At 37.9% G+C, this 19,389-nt stretch overlaps 1 protein-coding gene across 2 annotated transcripts in view; it reads left to right on the plus strand.

Moving 5' to 3' along the window:
* Nucleotides 1-19,389, plus strand: part of LOC107041323 (dual specificity protein phosphatase 10) — a 34,994-nt gene that overhangs the window by 10,458 nt on the left and 5,147 nt on the right. For both annotated transcript variants that reach the window (XM_015261819.1, XM_015261820.2), the window contains one exon: nucleotides 16,377-16,772. In XM_015261819.1, coding sequence (XP_015117305.1) covers nucleotides 16,377-16,772 — 396 coding nt within the window. The remainder of the gene's footprint in view (nucleotides 1-16,376; nucleotides 16,773-19,389) is intronic.

Genomic DNA, 19,389 nt, shown 5'->3' on the forward strand with positions numbered 1-19,389 from the left:
GGGGGGGGGGGCTGATGGGAGGGGGAATGACCGGATGATTTTGGAAAAATTGAACATGGGAGATTTGACGAGGGGGTGAGTAATGCTGGGTTAATTCGGGTCTGAAGGCTTGCCAGTTGATTTTTTCTTCCTCGTAAAATTTCTAATAATGAAAATTGGGGGAGGGAAGGGGTTGCACCTGTCTGAGGAATTTCAGAAATGACGGGTTTTACGTCGACTGCGTGATAATTCAGTAGCGAAGTGGTAAAACGGTTTAACTCGATCTTGACTATTGACCAGTTTTTAGTGAATACCTCGGAATCTAAGGGAGATAGCTGAATTTTTGTTAGGACCTTTTTTGTAGCACTCAAGTTGCTCTAGAAAAAAGGTTATTACGAAAATTTCATTATCTCCTTTACATTCGGAGATATTCTTGAAAAACTCAACTAAGAGATGAGTCGACTGAAACCGTTTTACCACTTCGCTGCTGAATTCATCGTTGAGGGCTGGTAGTTGTGGATATTTCAGGTGGTGAGACGATCGTTCTTTTGTCGAGGTTTCCTTGGTTTGGCGATGGAGCAATGGACTGTCTTTTGTCGGACTCGTCTTCATTATTTTATATGTACGCGTAACCGGGACGATATGTTTCAATGCAACTCGATTTTTAGGATTTTTTTTCGGAAAAAATTGATTCCAATGATTTTGCGGTTGCAACTGACTTGAAATGATTCCATTGAGAGCCCTCGGGAGTAAATGAAGCCAAAGAAATAGTGGCAAACTTTGGGCGATGAGTCACCAGGCAAAAGAGAACGAAAAAATCTGAAGGATGGCTTGAAAAAGTCGTTCATTTCGTAGAAACTTGATGAAACGAATTGAAGACCGTCTGGAAAGGATAAATAATTGCAAAAAATGTTGAACAACGCGAGGTGGTTGATCGGCGTGGCCGCCATCTTGCTTGGATACCCCCTCCCTCTGCCGGAAGGTTTTTCAAAGATGGCGGCGCTCCACCTCGTATTTTCAAACATCTCTCAAAATGATTTATCCGCTTCAAATCACCCGCAACTCCCTTCATCTTGTTTCCATGAAATGAACAAATTTTTTAAGCCATCCTCCAGATTTTTCCATCACCTGTTGCCTCAGAATCGTGAGACGAACATTATGGGTAAAATCGTACTGCTGAAAACTGAAGAGTTTCCAATGAATTTCCAAGTGCTCCTGCACCTGACTTGTTATTCCTCGGCTTTATCACAATTTTTAACCAGTTGACTGATGAACTAACCCGTCGATATCAGTGGCACGATAAGCGCCTGACGCCAAGATGATTCGCATCAGCAACAATTGTGCAATGGCGTCGTCATGTCACTCGTAACGATTGACCTGGGGTGGTTTTTTTGTCACCGAGCTGGGCAATAGTTGGCTCGGAAGATGCATATCAGGCGGTCCAATAGTGTCTAGTCAGTTGGAGATGACTCACCGCTGATTATCGATGCGTCGCTCGATCGACGAGTAAATATAAAAATGAGATCGTTACGCAACATTGAATTTTGACATAATACGCATATGTTCGGGTAAACATCGAGGGTGAGGAGTTTATTTTGCTGTTGGTTGTTTTATTCCGCTGATGAGTCATCGCGTGTTCTCACTGGCCCCTCGCGCTCTCCTCTGTACTGTGCCCGTTTTTACCCCTTTTCGAATTACTTGGCACACGTTGATTTTGGATTTAGTGGACAAATCCGTACGGTTTTGGGCCACCTCTGCACCTGCTTCGGCAGTCAGACATCACTTGTGAAGAATTCTCATGGGATTTTTCCGTCATTCGACGTAGATTTTTTTTTAATTCATAAAATTCAGTAGCGAAGCGGTAAAACGTTTAGTTTTCAATGAATATCTCGAAATCTAGGGGAGACAGCAAAATTTTTGTCATGACCTTTTTTGTAGCTCTCGGTTCGCTCTACAAAAAAGGTTATTACGAAAATTTTGCTACCTCCCGTAGAATCGGAGATATTCCTCGAAAACTCAGTGAAGGGCTGGGTCGACTTTTAGAATTTCATTTTTCTAAATATTTTTATCATTTAGTATTCTTTTTTTTATTATTATGGTTATTTGCAACATTTTAATTATTGTCGGATCGTAAAGATGATCCATGTAATGATTATAATTTTAAAAAATTGAGTGAATGGAGAAGAAAATAATAGAGAAGTTGAACCGAGGGGAGTTTTTGATTTCCGGTGTGGCTTATCGACACTTCCGCTACATTAGGCGATCTATGGAGCATGGGAAATGAGGGGGTCCTTATCACTCCTCAAGCACAATGCACCTCATTGTTAAACTCGAACAAAACGCGATAATCATTAACTTCATCTCTCATTTTTCATTGAAAAAGAGATGAAAACGTCGGCGAGAAATTTATCTCGGGGAGAAAGGGACGGGTGCAAGTGAAAGAGATTGAATGTGTCGCAATGTAATTATCATAACTTACGGGAGGTCAAATACATTTAATTCATGCAAATTGCGTTACTGAGAGGCATGAAACTCTCAATGAAAACCGCTTCAATGTCATCCCATTCAGTTTTTCACGTTTAATTCAGTCAATTCAGGCGATTTTTTTACTAGTCAGCTTCAATTGCGGAATTTTGTGATGAATGAATTTTTCATGAGGAATTACGCTGAGAGAAAAAAGGGGGCAATTTTTTAACGACAAGAAACTCATTTTTTTTTAACACAAGACAATATTCTGAAATTTAAATATCGTTGATTTAATTGATTTAAAGTAGCTCTACTCTTCAGCCCGGCTAGACTGTACTTTTGGATATTTTCAGTTTTTTAATTTTTCAACTAATNCCTTGATTTAATTGATTTCAAGTAGCTCTACTCTTCGGCCGGGCTACGCTGTACTTTTGGATATTTTCAGTTTTTTAATTTTTCAAGTAATTTGCATGGAAAAAATTTGAAAAAATTCATACCCAGTCAGTATTATTTAAATTAAATTTCGCAAAATATTGATATTTTTTCAAACATTTCCCTTTTATAAATGAATAATAAAACTTGTTTGTAAAACGGTGGAGTATTTTTTATGAGGTGTCAAAAAAATTCTTGATTTTTTCACATCTAATGAAAAAAATTTCAGATTTCAATCTCTGATTACAATGGAAATATTGATTTCCACACATAAGACACTGGGTTAAATCCTGATGATTAAATTGCGAAAAAAATTAGAATTCCGAGACAATATTCTGGAATTGAAATATCCTTGATTTAATTGATTTAAAGTAGCTCTACTCTTCGGCCGGGCTACGCTGTACTTTTGGATACTTTCAGTGTTTAAATTTTTCAACTAAATTGCATGGAAAAAATTTGAAAAAATTCATACGAAGTCAGTATTATCTAAATTAAATTTCGCAAAATATTGACATTTTTTCAAACATTTCCCTTTTATAAATAAATAATAAAACTTGTTTGCAAAACGGTGGACTATTTTTTATGAGGTGTCAAAAAAATTCTGGATTTTTTCACATCTAATGAAAAAAAATTCAGATTTCAATCTCTGATTACAATAAAAATGTTGATTTTCACATAAGACACTGGGTTAAATCCTGATGATTAAATTGCGAAAAAAATTAGAATTCCGAGACAATATTCTGGAATTGAAATATCCTTGATTTAATTGATTTCAAGTAGCTCTACTCTTCGGCCGGGCTACGCTGTACTTTTGGATATTTTCAGTTTTTTAATTTTTCAAGTAATTTGCATGGAAAAAATTTGAAAAAATTCATACCCAGTCAGTATTATCTAAATTAAATTTCGCAAAATATTGATATTTTTTCAAACATTTCCCTTTTATAAATAAATAATAAAACTTGTTTGCAAAACGGTGGACTATTTTTTATGAGGTGTCAAAAAAATTCTTGATTTTTTCACATCTAATGAAAAAAATTTCAGATTTCAATCTCTGATTACAATGGAAATGTTGATTTCCACATAAGACACTGGGTTAAATCCTGATGATTAAATTGCGAAAAAAATTAGAATTCCGAGACAATATTCTGGAATTGAAATATCCTTGATTTAATTGATTTCAAGTAGCTCTACTCTTCGGCCGGGCTACGCTGTACTTTTGGATATTTTCAGTTTTTTAATTTTTCAAGTAATTTGCATGGAAAAAATTTGAAAAAATTCATACCCAGTCAGTATTATCTAAATTAAATTTCGCAAAATATTGATATTTTTTCAAACATTTCCCTTTTATAAATAAATAATAAAACTTGTTTGCAAAACGGTGGACTATTTTTTATGAGGTGTCAAAAAAATTCTTGATTTTTTCACATCTAATGAAAAAAATTTCAGATTTCAATCTCTGATTACAATGGAAATGTTGATTTCCACATAAGATACTGGGTTAAATCCTGATTTTTAAACATTTCTTCTTTGAAAAACCAACACGATAATTAAATTGAGAAAAAAACTATAATTCCGAATCTAATCGAATTTTCTGCAATTTTTTGCAGTTTTCAATAATCTTTAAATTTATCGTAAGGGTAGAGCCACTCTAAGTACGCGCACGCGTTCCTTTTATAGTAATCTGAGACACTAAATGTCGTCCCACTGAAATTTCGAAACGTCTCAAAATCCACCGGAATTAATACACAGTCAAACTGGAGTTCACATTCTCCGTCCTTCCACCTCCAGTGAACCCCAGATTATCCGCCAACCCCCGGTGCCCATAAATCCTCAAGTACACTTGGATCAGCTGTCGATTACGATTATTATATGACTCATCCCCGCACTGGGTTTAAAGTGTATCAATGACTAACCCACCCGCCCTTTTTCGATTCAACTGACCTCCCCCCCCTCTCACCCCATTTTTGTGTACCCTCCGGGTGAAAAGATTTTCGCCGGTGGGAGGGGAAAAACTCNTTGCCCCCCCCCCCTGTTCGTCACACTCACAAAACGATGAATGATGGCCAGAACAGAACAAGAGTCGGTGCGCAAACTACAATGGAGAATACTTCAAAACCATTTCTCTGTCCCTGTCTGTCACACTTTATTAGCCCGACCCATATGTTCACTTCATGACATAAGAAGACGATTGAAATTTTCCCGAAGAACTCTTCCCGGAATGACAAACTCATAATTCAATTTACGAAGCGAACAATAAAAATTGACAATTCGCAGAAAAAACATTTGATGATTTTTTTTATTTCCTCAATGATGGATCAAGGGAATCTGGAGTGTAATAAATTCTTGAGTCAATTAAATAATAATAAGTTGAACATCATCAATTTTCTTTTTATTATTCACTCGTGATGATTGGTTGCCAGTAAATCAATTGTTAATTAAAGAATTCGTTTATTGATGACGAATAATGGTTAAAACAGGTACTGAGGAGAGTGTAAATGAATTTTCAATTAATTTCTCATCATTTGCAAATTGCTAATGAGCAGCAACTCGTTTCAAGGAGAATATTTTTTATTGTCTGGAAATTTTTTTTTTTTTAAAGACTCAGGGACCGAAATATTGAGATGCAATAATTTAGTTGCAGGGTACGGTAGAAGCCTTCTCCTGCATTGAATAACGTCGTAGAACTGGACGTTGCGCGACTTTCACTCTGACTCACCCATGCCAACTACCAATCTCTGGCATTTTGATCCACTTGCTTCCTAAGCAATAAATAAATAATGCCCACAGATATTTTTGTACGAGTTTTTTAAGATCGAGGAAAATTGTCTTGTTTTTATTCATAAAATCAGGTACATTACACTGAAAATTAGTGATAATGCCGCTTAAAATTATTGACAAAATCACAGAATTTCGCACTCATTCAATTTCACAATCACGAATTCCCAATGATTGGAATTAAATTCCTGAAAATCAGTGACATGTCCCTAGTGATGCCGCGAGAGACGAGAGACCATTACGAGACAAGACGAGACAATGTTTCGAGACAGAAACGAGACGAGAGACGAGACCCTTATTTTTTCTGACTATTATTTTTTCCATTTGGGACGAGACGAGAGACGGCGAGAGAATCTTTCGACTCTCGACCAGACGAGAGAAGAAATATGTCTCGTATGTCAAGACAAGACGAGACGACAAAGTCATTTACGATCAACGAGACGAGACGAGTCCCTGTTATTTTTTCCATGTGGGACGCGACGAGAGACGGCGAGAGAATCTTTCGACTCGCGACCAAACGAGAGAAGAAACATGTCTCGTATATCGGGACAAGACGAGACGACAAAGTCATTTACGATCGACGAGACGAGACGAGTCCCTGACTGTTATTTTTTCCATGTGGAACGAGACGAGAGATGGCGAGAGAATCTTTCGACTCTCGACCGGACGAGAGAAGAAATATGTCTCGTATGTCGAGACGAGACGAGACGACAAAGTCATTTACGATCGACGAGACGAGACGACAAAGTCATTTACGATCGACGAGACGAGACGAGTCCCTGACTTATTTTTTCCATATGGAACGAGACGAGAGATGGCGAGAGCATTTTTCGACTCTCGACCAGACGAGAGAAGAAATATGTCTCGTATGTCGAGACGAGACCAGACGACAAAGTCATTTACGATCGACGAGACGAGACGAGTCCCTGACTTATTTTTTCCATATGGAACGAGACGAGAGATGGCGAGAGCATTTTTCGACTCTCGACCAGACGAGAGAAGAAATATGTCTCGTATGTCGAGACGAGACCAGACGACAAAGTCATTTACGATCGACGAGACGAGACGAGTCCCTGACTGTTATTTTTTCCATGTGTGACGCAACGAGAGATGGCGAGAGCATTTTTCGACTCTCGACCAGACGAGAGAAGAAATATGTCTCGTATGTCGAGACGAGACGAGACGACAAAGTCATTTATGATCGACGAGACGAGACGAGTCCCTGTTATTTTTTCCATGTGGGATGAGACGAAGGACGGCGAGAGAATCTTTCGACTCTCGACCAGACGAGAGAAGAAATATGTCTCATATGTCGAGACGAGACGAGTCCCTGTTATTTTTTCCATGTGGGATGAGACGAAGGACGGCGAGAGAATCTTTCGACTCTCGACCAGACGAGAGAAGAAATATGTCTCATATGTCGAGACAAGACGAGACGACAAAGTCATTTACGATCGACGAGACGAGACGAGTCCCTGTTATTTTTTCCATGTGGGATGAGACGAAGGACGGCGAGAGAATCTTTCGACTCTCGACCAGACGAGAGAAGAAACATGTCTCATATGTCGAGACGAGACGAGACGACAAAGTCATTTACGATCGACGAGACGAGACGAGAATAGTATATTTCAATACGAGTGAAAGGGTTCAGCGAGTGGCTGAACTGTGCTTTTTTCGTTTACAAGTAAACGAAAAAACTTTCCGTTTACATTTCGTTTACAAGTAAACGAAACAGTACATTACGAAGCGCGAAGCGCTCAAAAAGTGCCCTTTTATTCACTCGTACCATAAAGTACCATTTCTCGTCTCGTCTCGCGGCATCACTACATGTCCCTCAAAATCAAAACTTGTTATCTCCGTGAAGATCATCGCCACAATGGGTCACGAGACCCTCGCAAGATGTATTCACAACTAACAAATTCCCTCAACAATGAGAATTCCCTCGAATGTCGGTCGTCCGGGAATCGCTCAATGGCCGGGGAAAGCTGAGTAATTGGAGCGTGAAATGATTGTTCTGCGGATGTCATTGACTAACTAAAACCCCTCTTATCACAAAAAAAAAATCTCAAAGAAAAAAAAGAGAGGATGGCTCGCAGCGAGATGAGGGAGTCTCCACTCCATTTTTCACGATCAACGTCAGACCCCGGGTGATGATTCACCGGCTAGCTCGCACAATTGCCGAGGGGGTTTCAATGATGATAACAAAGATGTGCATAAATACAGCCGTAATTCCAATGAATCAAGCGGCCAAATTGTTCCACGAGTGATACCCGGAGAACCGTAAATCTGATACTAGTTTTTAACCGAGTGATAGGTTTTTTTCCCCTCTCAAATCCCTTGCTCTCCAGCATTCCATGTCGTTCAGTCATTCGACTACGCCTCGGCCTTGCCAGCGTCCTCAGGAGTGTCGGAGTATGTTCATTCGCCTCGAGTTTATATTCTACTCATTCAAGTTGAATTTTAGATTTTTCGAGGGGGTTTGTCGCAATGCAGAGGGAATGGTGAAAATTGTGGCGACAATCGTTGGAAAATGTGACAGAGGTGATCATTTTCAAGGGGAATCTTCATGAAGGTTTCGCAAGGGTCACGAGGGGCGAATAGTCGAGACGACAAAAGTTCGCAAGAGTTGAGTCAATTTATTACGGTTGAGGATATCCCAGGAGTTTGGCTACATTGTTAGAAAATTACACTTGAAATTTCCAGTGAAAAAACTTTTAACGAAATTTTTAACAACGATAAAGTTAGATGAAATTTCTGTAGAATTCTTCATTGACAAATCAGTTGAATAGTCAAGTAATTCTCGATTTTCAGATCCATACGGCACTCAAAAACCTTGATAATGTTGAAAATTTAGGCAATACATTCTCTGAATTTTCAATCTATTGAAAATTCAATTGTTTGATGTTCAATTTCCACGATAAATTTGAAAATTCAAGCTTTCATTGAAAAATCAGTGGTTTTTCAATATGAAGAAATCAAATTTTCTTGAATTTTCAAGATGAATGAGAAATTTAGTGAACGTTTTCAATTGAAATTGAATTCAAACTCACAACGTTGGAAATTCAGATGACATTGTGACTGAAATTTCAAGAAATTTTTAACAGTTTATTTTTTCTCGAGTGAAATGCGTTTTACTTCTGCAGAGTCTAACATCAGAGCTTCATTTAAGCCCCAGTTGACCCCAAGCTTCCGGACATTTTACGATGATTTTATTATTTAAACTTTGCAGGTCGAAATTTGAATCTCGATATTGAACCGTTACATTTTAAAAATCTGAAAAAAATTGATAATTTCACTGAAGTCTCGGTTTTCTTCATCTGTAACGAATAAATAATTTATAATTCATTCAGTCAAAAACACTGATTCCTGTAAATAATTCCGAGAGACAGAAAAATCAATTTGGAAGAATTTCACAGTTGCATTTTTTTAAATTTCATCCTAAAATTTTATGAATTTGATCTGAAACAGAAACATTTAGAATAAAATTACAAAAAGAATGAATATCAAAACCAAATAAGAATCGTCACTAAATAAATTCATGATAATTATTATCACAATCCCCTGAACTCTCATGTTCGCAGGTATGACGATAAAGAATGCATGCAGTCGTATGATTTGGCACGCGCGCACATTTACAATTAACCAAATGAGATAAATAACACTCGGTGAATCACCTCGCGGTGGTTGTGTCGTCCTTCGCGATACATAAAGACGCGAAAAATCATGAGACACGAGAAAAAGACAGGAATTTCCTTGAGATGGTTTCTGTAAATGCCAGTAACATCGAGATTCCCATTATACTCGGCTCTCGCGTTTTTCGGTGACTCACCAACGCGCCACGCTGGGTGATTCCGAGGTTATTCGTGGCACTGGCCAGCACGTGGGTATTAGTCGCATGTACAGTCGTTCATACCCCATAGAGCGATGTTACATCTTCGATTTTTCCCGCTGCAAGAATACAATGGGAAATTTACATGATTTTTTTTCGGAATTTTTCGATCAAGTTCACGGCTTGGATGAGACATTTAAAATTTTTTTTCCATTGAAATGTTGGAATAAATCTGTTAATTCATGGAATCATTGAATTTGAAGCATTTTGAATAGCGCATGACGTCACTATCCCACAATGAGGATGCGTCCAATCAGAGAAGAGATCTGAGGCGCCCTAACCCAATTTCTGCGCGCGCATCTTCAAATTCCCAGAACGCGCCCGAATAATTCAGTAGCGAAGTGGTAAAACGGTTTAGAGTAGCTCTAGCCTTACGGTAAATTCAAAGATTATTGAAAACTGCAAAAAAATTGCAGAAAACTCGATTAGATTCGGAATTCTAATTTTTTTCTCAATTTAATTATCGTTTTGGTTTTTCAAAGAAGAAATGTTCAAAAATTTTCTTATGTGAAAATCAACATTTCCATTGTAATCGAAGATTAAAATCTGATTTTTTTTCATTGGATGTGAAAAAAATCAAGATTTTTTTTGACACATAAAAAATAATCCACCGTTTTGTATAATCAATATTTTGCGAAATTCAATTTAGATAATACTGACTGGGTATGAATTTTTTCAAATTTTTTCCATGCAATTTAGTTGAAAAATTCAAAAACGTAGATTTACTTCAAGTCAATTTTGATTCTTGGCCAGTTTTCAATGAATATCTCGGAATCTAAGGGAGATAGCAAAATTTTTGTTATAACCTTTTTTGTGGAGCTCATTGAGAGCTACAACAAAAGTGATTACGAAAATTTCGCTATCTCCCTTAGATTCTGAGATATTCCGCAACAACTCGACTGGGAGATTAGTTGACTTGACCGTTTTACCACTTCGCTACTGAATTTCTCAAGAGAAGTCCAGGAGGAGACGTTGAAACAAATGGATAAGAAAAATTGTTGGAGAATGAGTGGAATTGACTCTTTAGCACCTGGATAGATAAGTCGAGTCGACTGATAAAAGAAACATCGGTCATCTTCGAGATTTTTTTTCCATCCGCATTATCTGTCTGCTGCGGATAAAGGGATTATTATCAACCGCAGAGCTCAGTGGAGTGAGTCACAATTTTCCCCCCTCAGCCTGTGGGAAACAACCCCTGGCTTTTCCTTTCATCCGTGCATTATCGGCGTGTGTGAACAGGGAATGTGTCACAGTCGTCATTCGGGAAAACGAATTGTTCGGAGGTTTTCAAACACAATTCGATCCGGAATTAACGGAAATGGGGGAGGGGGGACACTTGCGGTGGCTCGATTGGAGACATATTGAGCAATTAATATCGTTTACAGCGCAAAAACAAGATATTTGTAAGGTCCGCCCCGCGGGGAAAATAATTGACCGTGAAAACAATAAGATCTAATCGCGTATTGTAACTTTTCCCATTTAGGTGAGATGGGGTTTTCCCCTTTAATTAATAATAAGTTATCAATTATTAATTAAAGGGGAAAACCCCAATAATAAGTTATCAATTATTAATTAAAGGTGAAGGCTACAGCATAGATAAGATCGGAACTAATCATTACTTTTAGTAATACTAGATCTGTGTGCGCGCTCATCTTTTTGTTGTGAAAATGAAGAAATCGAATTTATTAAACTTCATATACTCATAGATGTTTTATAAATATTGATAATGACTTAAAGAGAATTAAGAGAATGAAGAGAATGAAGAGTGAAACATCAATGAATAATTTTTAATTTTCGATTAATTCTTTTTTTTACTTTTTAAAATAATCTGATTAAAATCTGTAATTGTTGAAAAATGAGGGGAGGGTTATGAATTAATTTCCCAGAAAACCGAAGAATTTTCATGAATTTTGTAGAGTTTAGAATTTATGTATGAAAATCTGAGAAGCAAGAATTGATCATTTGTGCGTATGATAAATATGAAAAAATTAAAATTTGAGAAGTGAAGAATAATTTCTGTGTTAAAAAAATGTATAAATACTGTTTTTTTCTCATGATCAACAATTAGGCAATTTAGATATGTTTTTTGATATAAAAATAAACTGCACACATGAAAAAATGAAAAATATGACGCAGAAAAAAATTTTGCCATTTGAAGAATTTGAAAATACCGAGGATTTTTTTCAGCGACTACTTTACGTGACTCATTGACCAATCAAAATTGAGGATTAGCGGTCAGGCAGTTTCGAGATATTTCGATATAAAACAACTTCACGTTTCTTTCATCTTTAGTAAATAGGAGGATAGGATTATGAGAAGTTGCACCTTATAATAATTTAAATTTATTCATCGTAATTGAAATTTGAAAATTTGAATTGCTGGTTATTTTAAAAAATAAAAAAATTGCCGAGTAACATTAGCAATTGACTCATGCCAAATTTAACTGTAATTCAAAATTTCGTTTATGCCGATGTCTGGGCTACAGTAGATTACATAAATATCAGTTTAACTTATTGGTGATATTGGATTATGTGTAGGAATACTCAATAAAAACACATTAGTTTTATTCTTCAAAGTAAAACTCTTTAATGATCGCACGCAGAAGGTATATCTTTCTCCAACGAAGTCTCTAGGACGACTAACTAAAAGTCATGAGAGTTTTCACTCTCTGGACCCATTTGACAAAAGGCCCTTGTTTCAATTTTCTTCAGCCTCTCCTTTGTGACTCACCATGAGGACTGTTTTTCTTCACGTCTCTATTTTCTAAGAAAAGCCATAAATGTCACCCTGAGTGTTTGGGTGGAAAAGAGAAAATGTTTAACTAAACTAAGAAATTAATTTTTGTATTCAGGCATGAATTCCAACAGGTGAAGCCATAAAATTGGGTTGACTTTAATGCAAGTGAGATTGCCAAACGTAGTTCTTTATGCTCCTTCATATTTTCCTCCAATTCCGATGAAACTTCATGAAAAAAAACTGAACAAGGAAAATTGAAGCTCTGATTTTGTTTCGCGTCACAATAATCTTATCGACTTGAAGACGTAAAATAAATACCCCACTTGTCACTCTCTCTCTCTCTCTCTCATGACTCATTGTTGACGAATTATTGTGTTTTTAGGGGAATTACTATTGTGATGATTTTTTTTCAAGAGCCTTGTGCTCTTTCCTCGTGATTAATCAGCTCTCATTGTTCCTCCTAATGATCTTCATTAGTGGCCAGACGAGAATTCCCCATGTGCGTATGAACTGCAACTGAAACAAAATAATGGAGACACGTGGAGCATTTATTATGCATTCAATTCGCGTATTCTCGCGCTAGGATGTGATTCATTGATGGAATCTTGTGGCTGTTCTATCGGTTTGAATCGACGTCAGAGTTCACGGATCAGGGGGTCTTGTTGATGGAGAAATGGAAAGTTGTTTTTGGCGAGGGGAGAGAGCATCGAGGAGAATGAGTGGAGAATTGAAATTATCGGTAATTCAGGGTCACTTCCAGGTGTACTGGCATGACTCACAGACCATTTGTCGGTTTATCAAGGTGGTTTACCTGTTGAATTTTACTGCAGACGCGGAATTTCTGGTTTTAGTCGGGCTTTTGGGGAGATACAAGAAATTATGCTAAATGAGGAAATTTGGAGTTTGGGAATGTCAACGGGGCAAGCGGGTTCACTGACCAGTGTCTAGAGTCTAGACATCACTATTGGCCGAGGTTTTTGGGGTATGACTAACTGAACAATGCGCCAAGACCATTGAGTCCGAAGAAATCCCCAATATTGACAGTTGGAATTCAGTTGAAATTCAAGTTTAGTTTTTGCTAAATATCTCAGAATTCAGGGGAGATAGCGGAATATTTGTGAAGAACTTTTTTACGGGGAATTTCAAAAGCTGCAAAAAAGGTCGATATAATATTTTTCGTATCGCCCTTCGTTTCCAAGATATTCACCAAAAACTAAAACCGAAGAAATCGCGTTTTAAAAAACGGGATAAATAACTTTCGGTTGTTTGTTAATATCTCGGAATCTACTGAAAATACGGAGATATTCGTAAGGACCTTTTTTATAGCTTTTGAAATGCCCGACAAAAAGTTCCCCACAAAAATTCCGCCAACCCCCATAGCTTCCGAGGTATTCCCCGAAAACTCATCAGGAATTCCCATTTAGGGGAAAAAGGTGGCAATGGGTCACTATCTCCTCAAACAATAACCGATGATTCAACCTCGAGTGGAAATATCTTTGGCGCCCATGAGTAACGTTTATCGAGAAATGTCTAGGTGTCAAGATTCATCATACCTATTCACTGTTTAGGCCTGCATTTTCGAGCCAAGGACGATTTAAAAAAAATTACTCGGTAATTCCGTCTCTCCGAGATTTCCAGTGATCCCCAATGAACCCCCGACTCTGACGCACTGGAATATTTTAAGATGTGATCTTTGTTGTGGTTTCGAGGTCGATCCGCAGGACTAAAGACCTGGATTCGTCATGACTTTGATTTTTGCACCGAGAAATGGATTCGTAATGCAGGAGACACTCTTCTCACTAATTAAATCCGTGCATCATCGATCCTTGGGGATTAATTGGGTAATAGAGGTGGCACTGATGACCCATTGTTCGATATTTTAATTTCATTACTAATGGATGAGTCAGTTAATCGGCATTTGCGATGACCATTGATATTCCTAATGTGAACTATTTCATTTATTCATGAAATCAGAATGTTTAATCAGGAATTATGATGCGTCTAAATTTTCCGGGCTTTCAAGAGTGAAAAACAAGTTGAGATGTTCGTTGATGTGTTGGGCGAGGAATGCACAATGTCTTAAGACGTTTTTTCAAGTGGAATGTTTTGTATTATGACATCAATAGAGAATTTAGACTTTATTTGGTGATTAGTCAGTGAAATCGCATAAAAATTGGTTTTTAGACTTTTATTCGATCAATTTCGCGTAATTTTAGACTTAATTTGATGATTAGTTATGAAATCGTATAAGAATTATTTTTTATGCAATTAAAATTGAGGTATTTCAATAAATTAGTCATGTTTATTGAATAAAAAAACGAATAATTCTAAAAAAATTGTAAATAGTCTTACGAGTGTTTTTTGCAAAAATGGCTTTCACAATTCATCGGAAAAAGTTGTTTTACAGAATTTTTTGAAAAACAAGTTTTGCGGAATATAGAAAATTGTTTTCCAGAATTTAAAAAAAATGGAAAAATGACTTCAGGCATTTTTTGAAATTCAATTTTTCGTCTTATGACATCAACAGGGAATTTAGACTTTTATTCGATCAATTTCGCGTAATTTTAGACTTAATTTGGTGATTAGTTGGTGAAATCGCGTAAGAATTATTTTTTATGCAATTAAAATTGAGGTATTTCAATAAATTAGTCGTTTTTATTGAATAAAAAAAAAGAATAATTCTAAAAAAATTGTAAATAGTCTTACGAGAGTTTTTTGCAAAAATGGCTTCAAAAATTAATCGGAAAAAATTGCTTTCCGGGGTTAAAAAAAAAGATAAATAACCTCAGACATTTTTTGAAATGCAATATTTTGTTTTATGACATCAACAGAGAATTAAAACTTTAATTTGGCGATTATATGCTGAAATCGCATAAAAATAATTTTTTACACAATTAAAATTGAGGTATTCCAGTAAATTATTCATTTACATTGAATAAAAAAACGAATAATTCTAAAAAAATTGTAAAAAGTCTTACGAATGTTTTTTCTAAAAAAGGCTTCAAGAAAATTTCGGAAAAAATTCTCGTGCAAAATTTTTGAAAAAAAAAAATTTTACGGAATAAAAAAAAAATTTCTGGAATAAAAATAAACAGAAAAATGTTTCCCGAAATTTTTCGAGAAATCGAAAATCCTGAGATATTATTCACATCAGGCGCGAAATACCCCCCTCGTACATTTCCGTGTTTCTCCGTCATTCGCACCCCTCTCACGCCGCCCCTCTCGCGTGACGTCACATTTAGAAGGTCCAATGGTAGTAGGAGTGGATGACTCACCGTTCGGCACTTGGGGTCTCTCTCGTGTGAAACACAACTGCGGCTCATAGTTTTCCTACGTTTCAGCATCAACCAGTCTTTCGTCAAAGGGCAAACCATAAACATTGTCTTGTCACAGAGTTTCGAACAGTGAAGAGAATATTTTGAAAATCAATTGAATTACCCAAGTTCCCCTGTGATTGTGAGACTGATTTTACCGACGAACTAGTGTGTCGAAATTTCTAGTTCATTTAACGTGACAACAATTTCGAAAAAAACGAGGATGAGGATTAAAAAGGCACCCTGCCTGGTGCTGAGGCTTGTGCCCTTCGAGAATCTCGAGCCCTGGGGTATGTTTCCAAAACGAAAAAATAATAACAACAATAATCCCCACAATAAAAATTATTCTTCTGTTATTTCGACTATTGAATGGCCATTTCCACTGGCATCGCAGGAATACTAGACCCTGGCGTGGGGGAAACGCGGAAAAATCGAGGACTCCCGTCCTCTCCGCGATGACTCAGTCCTTCACTGTTTGTGACACTTCACCTAGAATTACAAAAACCGAAACAACATCATAACAATAATTTCCCCCCCAACATCAATTGTTTGAAAAATCCTATCGATAACTTTTGAAATTCACTTCCTGGGGTCGAGCGACACACGTGATCGCGCGATGACGCGTGCTCAAAGTTATTTTTTCGAGACAATTTTTTTTAATGGGGTCGTTTTTTTTCTTATTCGAGAGATCATTCGTCGTATGAGTCAGCCGCCAACAAATGCGCATTAAAAACTCCTCTATAAACAATAAAAAAAAAACGATGATCCGACGTTATTGTTTGCAGGAGGCCACAAGGAATTCCACAGAAGACACCGCGATCTCTGCGAGGATACGCTCCTGCCAGGGGGGAGTAGTTCCCCCCCGGCATCGGTGAGTGGCTGCACGAGTCCGGGTCCAGGATGTCCCGTAATGAGCATTGGCCAGCCCACGACACCCCAGCCCGCAGACATCGACAACCATCCAGCCTCACGAGTCCTGCCATTTCTGTACCTGGGTAATGGGAGGGATGCTGCAGACCTGCAGCTACTGCGGGCACTGGGAGCCACGAGGGTCCTTAATGTCACTTCCCAACTGCCTGGCTACCACGAAGCACGGGGGATAACGTACAGACAGATACCCGCGACAGATTCAGGACACCAGAATCTCAAGCAGTACTTCGAGGAGGCTTTTGATTTCATTGGTAAGTTTTTTTTTCTAATGACTCCAATCATTATTTCAATGATATTCATTGATATTCACTGATTTAATCATTTTTTAATGATTTTTAATCATTACTTTATGTGATCATTCGGTTTGAGTATTTTAAAAAATGACTTTGACCCGACGGGATTCGAACCCGGAACCTCTCGCATGTGAAGCAACGAATTTACCGACTGCGCCAGGGGGCTCTGGGGTCTCTTTTGTTGAGCTCATCGGTCATTATGACAAAACAATTGTTCCCTTTTCGTTCTTGGCGGGAGGGAGGGGAATGACTTTTGATGATAACTTTTGAGAAGAAATTACGAATGTTGATGGTCTGGTCGGATGACTAACGTCGGGTTTATTCGTATTCCATTTGAATAAATGGGAGTGCCGAAATGTTCAACTGGGGTAATGAACCGTATCCGCTTTGCCCCTCTCTGTCATCAACAATTTTTACGGTCTAATTAATCGGTTGATTGAGGGAAATTTCGGGTTGGATGAGTCAAGTCTTTGGAGTTGGTTGCAGTCACGAAATCAGTTGAAGTCAATTGCAGTCGCGGAGTCATGTTGTGCGGCGCTTAAAGTCATTGAAATCAATTTTTATTTTGAAGTCATGGGGTCAGTCAATTCTGGAGTGACCACTCGCGTGGAAGTCTAACGAAATCATTGAATTCATCGCGATCGATCATCTTTTGAATCATACTTACACTGTTTGAAAGCAATGAAATCAGTTGAAGTTAGTGAAGTCACGCAAACACGATGAGTCAAATTGTATGGGTCAAAAATCATGGGTCAAAATCGTGGGTCAAATCATATGAGTCAAAAATCATAAGTCAAATCGTATGGGTCAAAAATCATAACTCAAATCGTCTGAGTCGAAATTATGGGTCAAATCATAAGTCAAATCGTATGAGTCAAAAATAATAAGTCAAATCGTATGGATCAAATCATATGGGTCAAAAATCATAAATCAAATCGTATGGGTCAAATTGTAGGTCAAATCGTATGGGTCAAAAATCATGTCATCGTATGGGTCAAAAATTATAAATCAGATCGTATGGGTCAAAAATGATAGGTCAAATCGTATGGGTCAAAAATTATAAATCAGATCGTATGGGTCAAAAATGATAGGTCAAATCGTATGGGTCAAAAATGATAGGTCAAATCGTATGGGTCAAAAATCCTGGTTCAACTCGTATAGATCCAATCGTGCATATGAAATCGCAACGGCCGCTTGAACCCATTGAAATCAGTCTCCCCCTTTGAATAATTGAAATCACGCTGTCCCATCCCCCTAAAATCGACGGTTACCAACGGCATTCCACCAGTTGCACATCCAAAGAGAGGGGGGGGAAAACACAAAACATGGGGTACCTACCCCCCGGCGCAAACCTACAACACAAAGATCATAAAATAGTAGAGGGGGTCGAGAATTCCCAGCAACAGGGGCGCGGGGGGGGGGCTGGGGAGAAGTTTTTGGTGTGCGTAAGTGAGTCATGGTTTTCATGAATGGGAGGCCTTTCGTCTCGTGTCCAACACAATGTTCCCCATGTGTGTAACACACACAGTCAGTCAATGGTCCACCGGATACGGCTGGTTATGCCCCGTTTCCGTTATAACGAACTGCGTCGTCGAGCCATGCTCGCGTAATTGACCCGTTATTTTATCGCCATTCTTTCCCTAATTTCGTTTTTATTTACTCCGTTCCGTAATAAATCGTCAGTACCTCAACAAGATTATCAATTGTGGATCCGATCGTCACTCGAGTACTCCAAGAATGTATTCCTTTGTATTTGTTTACTATTTATCAAGATGTAGTCACGCGTTAAAAACGAAAAAACAAAAAATAACAATTCAATTCTTTGAATTATGTCACGAGTGACGATACAGGGGGTTGATACCCAATTAATCTTCGCCACGGGCTCCTTTCTCTTTTTTTTTTATTCTCCCTCTCTTCTTCATTTTTTTTCTTCCCCTGTGACTCACGCCAGATGCTCTACTGCGTTCTAATGTATATAACACTGGAAACACAGATGTTCGTTGAACGCAGACGACGCACGAGAGGAAAAACTACACTGTAAATAAACTCTCACCCGCACATCTCCCCACCGGGCTTTATCTCCTCATTCACAAATAATTTTCGGCGTAAAGTTCATTAGACTCACCAGAGTGGTATGAATTTGGCTTCCGTGAAAATTGAGTTGACGGTTTATTTCTATTGAGTTGGGTAAAATAAATGAAAAAAAAAAAATGTGCTGATACAAAACCGCATGCATAGGGATCCGGGTATATGAGTCACAGTCTTTGGTGATACGATAGCGTCCCCCATATTACGTAACTCAATCGGCTGTTTGGGTTGCAAGACAACTTGGTTGACATTTTTTTTTAATGCGGGATTAATGTGTTTATTGACATGGGGGCTCTAGTAACGGAGATGAGGCTGTTTGGAAGGAGGGGCTTTAATGTTTCATTGTTTCAGAGATCCCCTTAAAGTCTCTGTTTGTTACTTAATTTTATCGTTTAATGAGGAGTGCATTTTTGTCTTTGTTTGTTGATTAACTGAACTCCCGAGATTCACTAATGTCGATAATTATGAACGACTGGGGGGGGGGGGG

Source organism: Diachasma alloeum, unplaced genomic scaffold (genome assembly GCF_001412515.2).
Source record: "Diachasma alloeum isolate Michigan unplaced genomic scaffold, Dall2.0 Dall_scaffold_00362, whole genome shotgun sequence".
NCBI lineage: Eukaryota > Metazoa > Arthropoda > Insecta > Hymenoptera > Braconidae > Diachasma > Diachasma alloeum.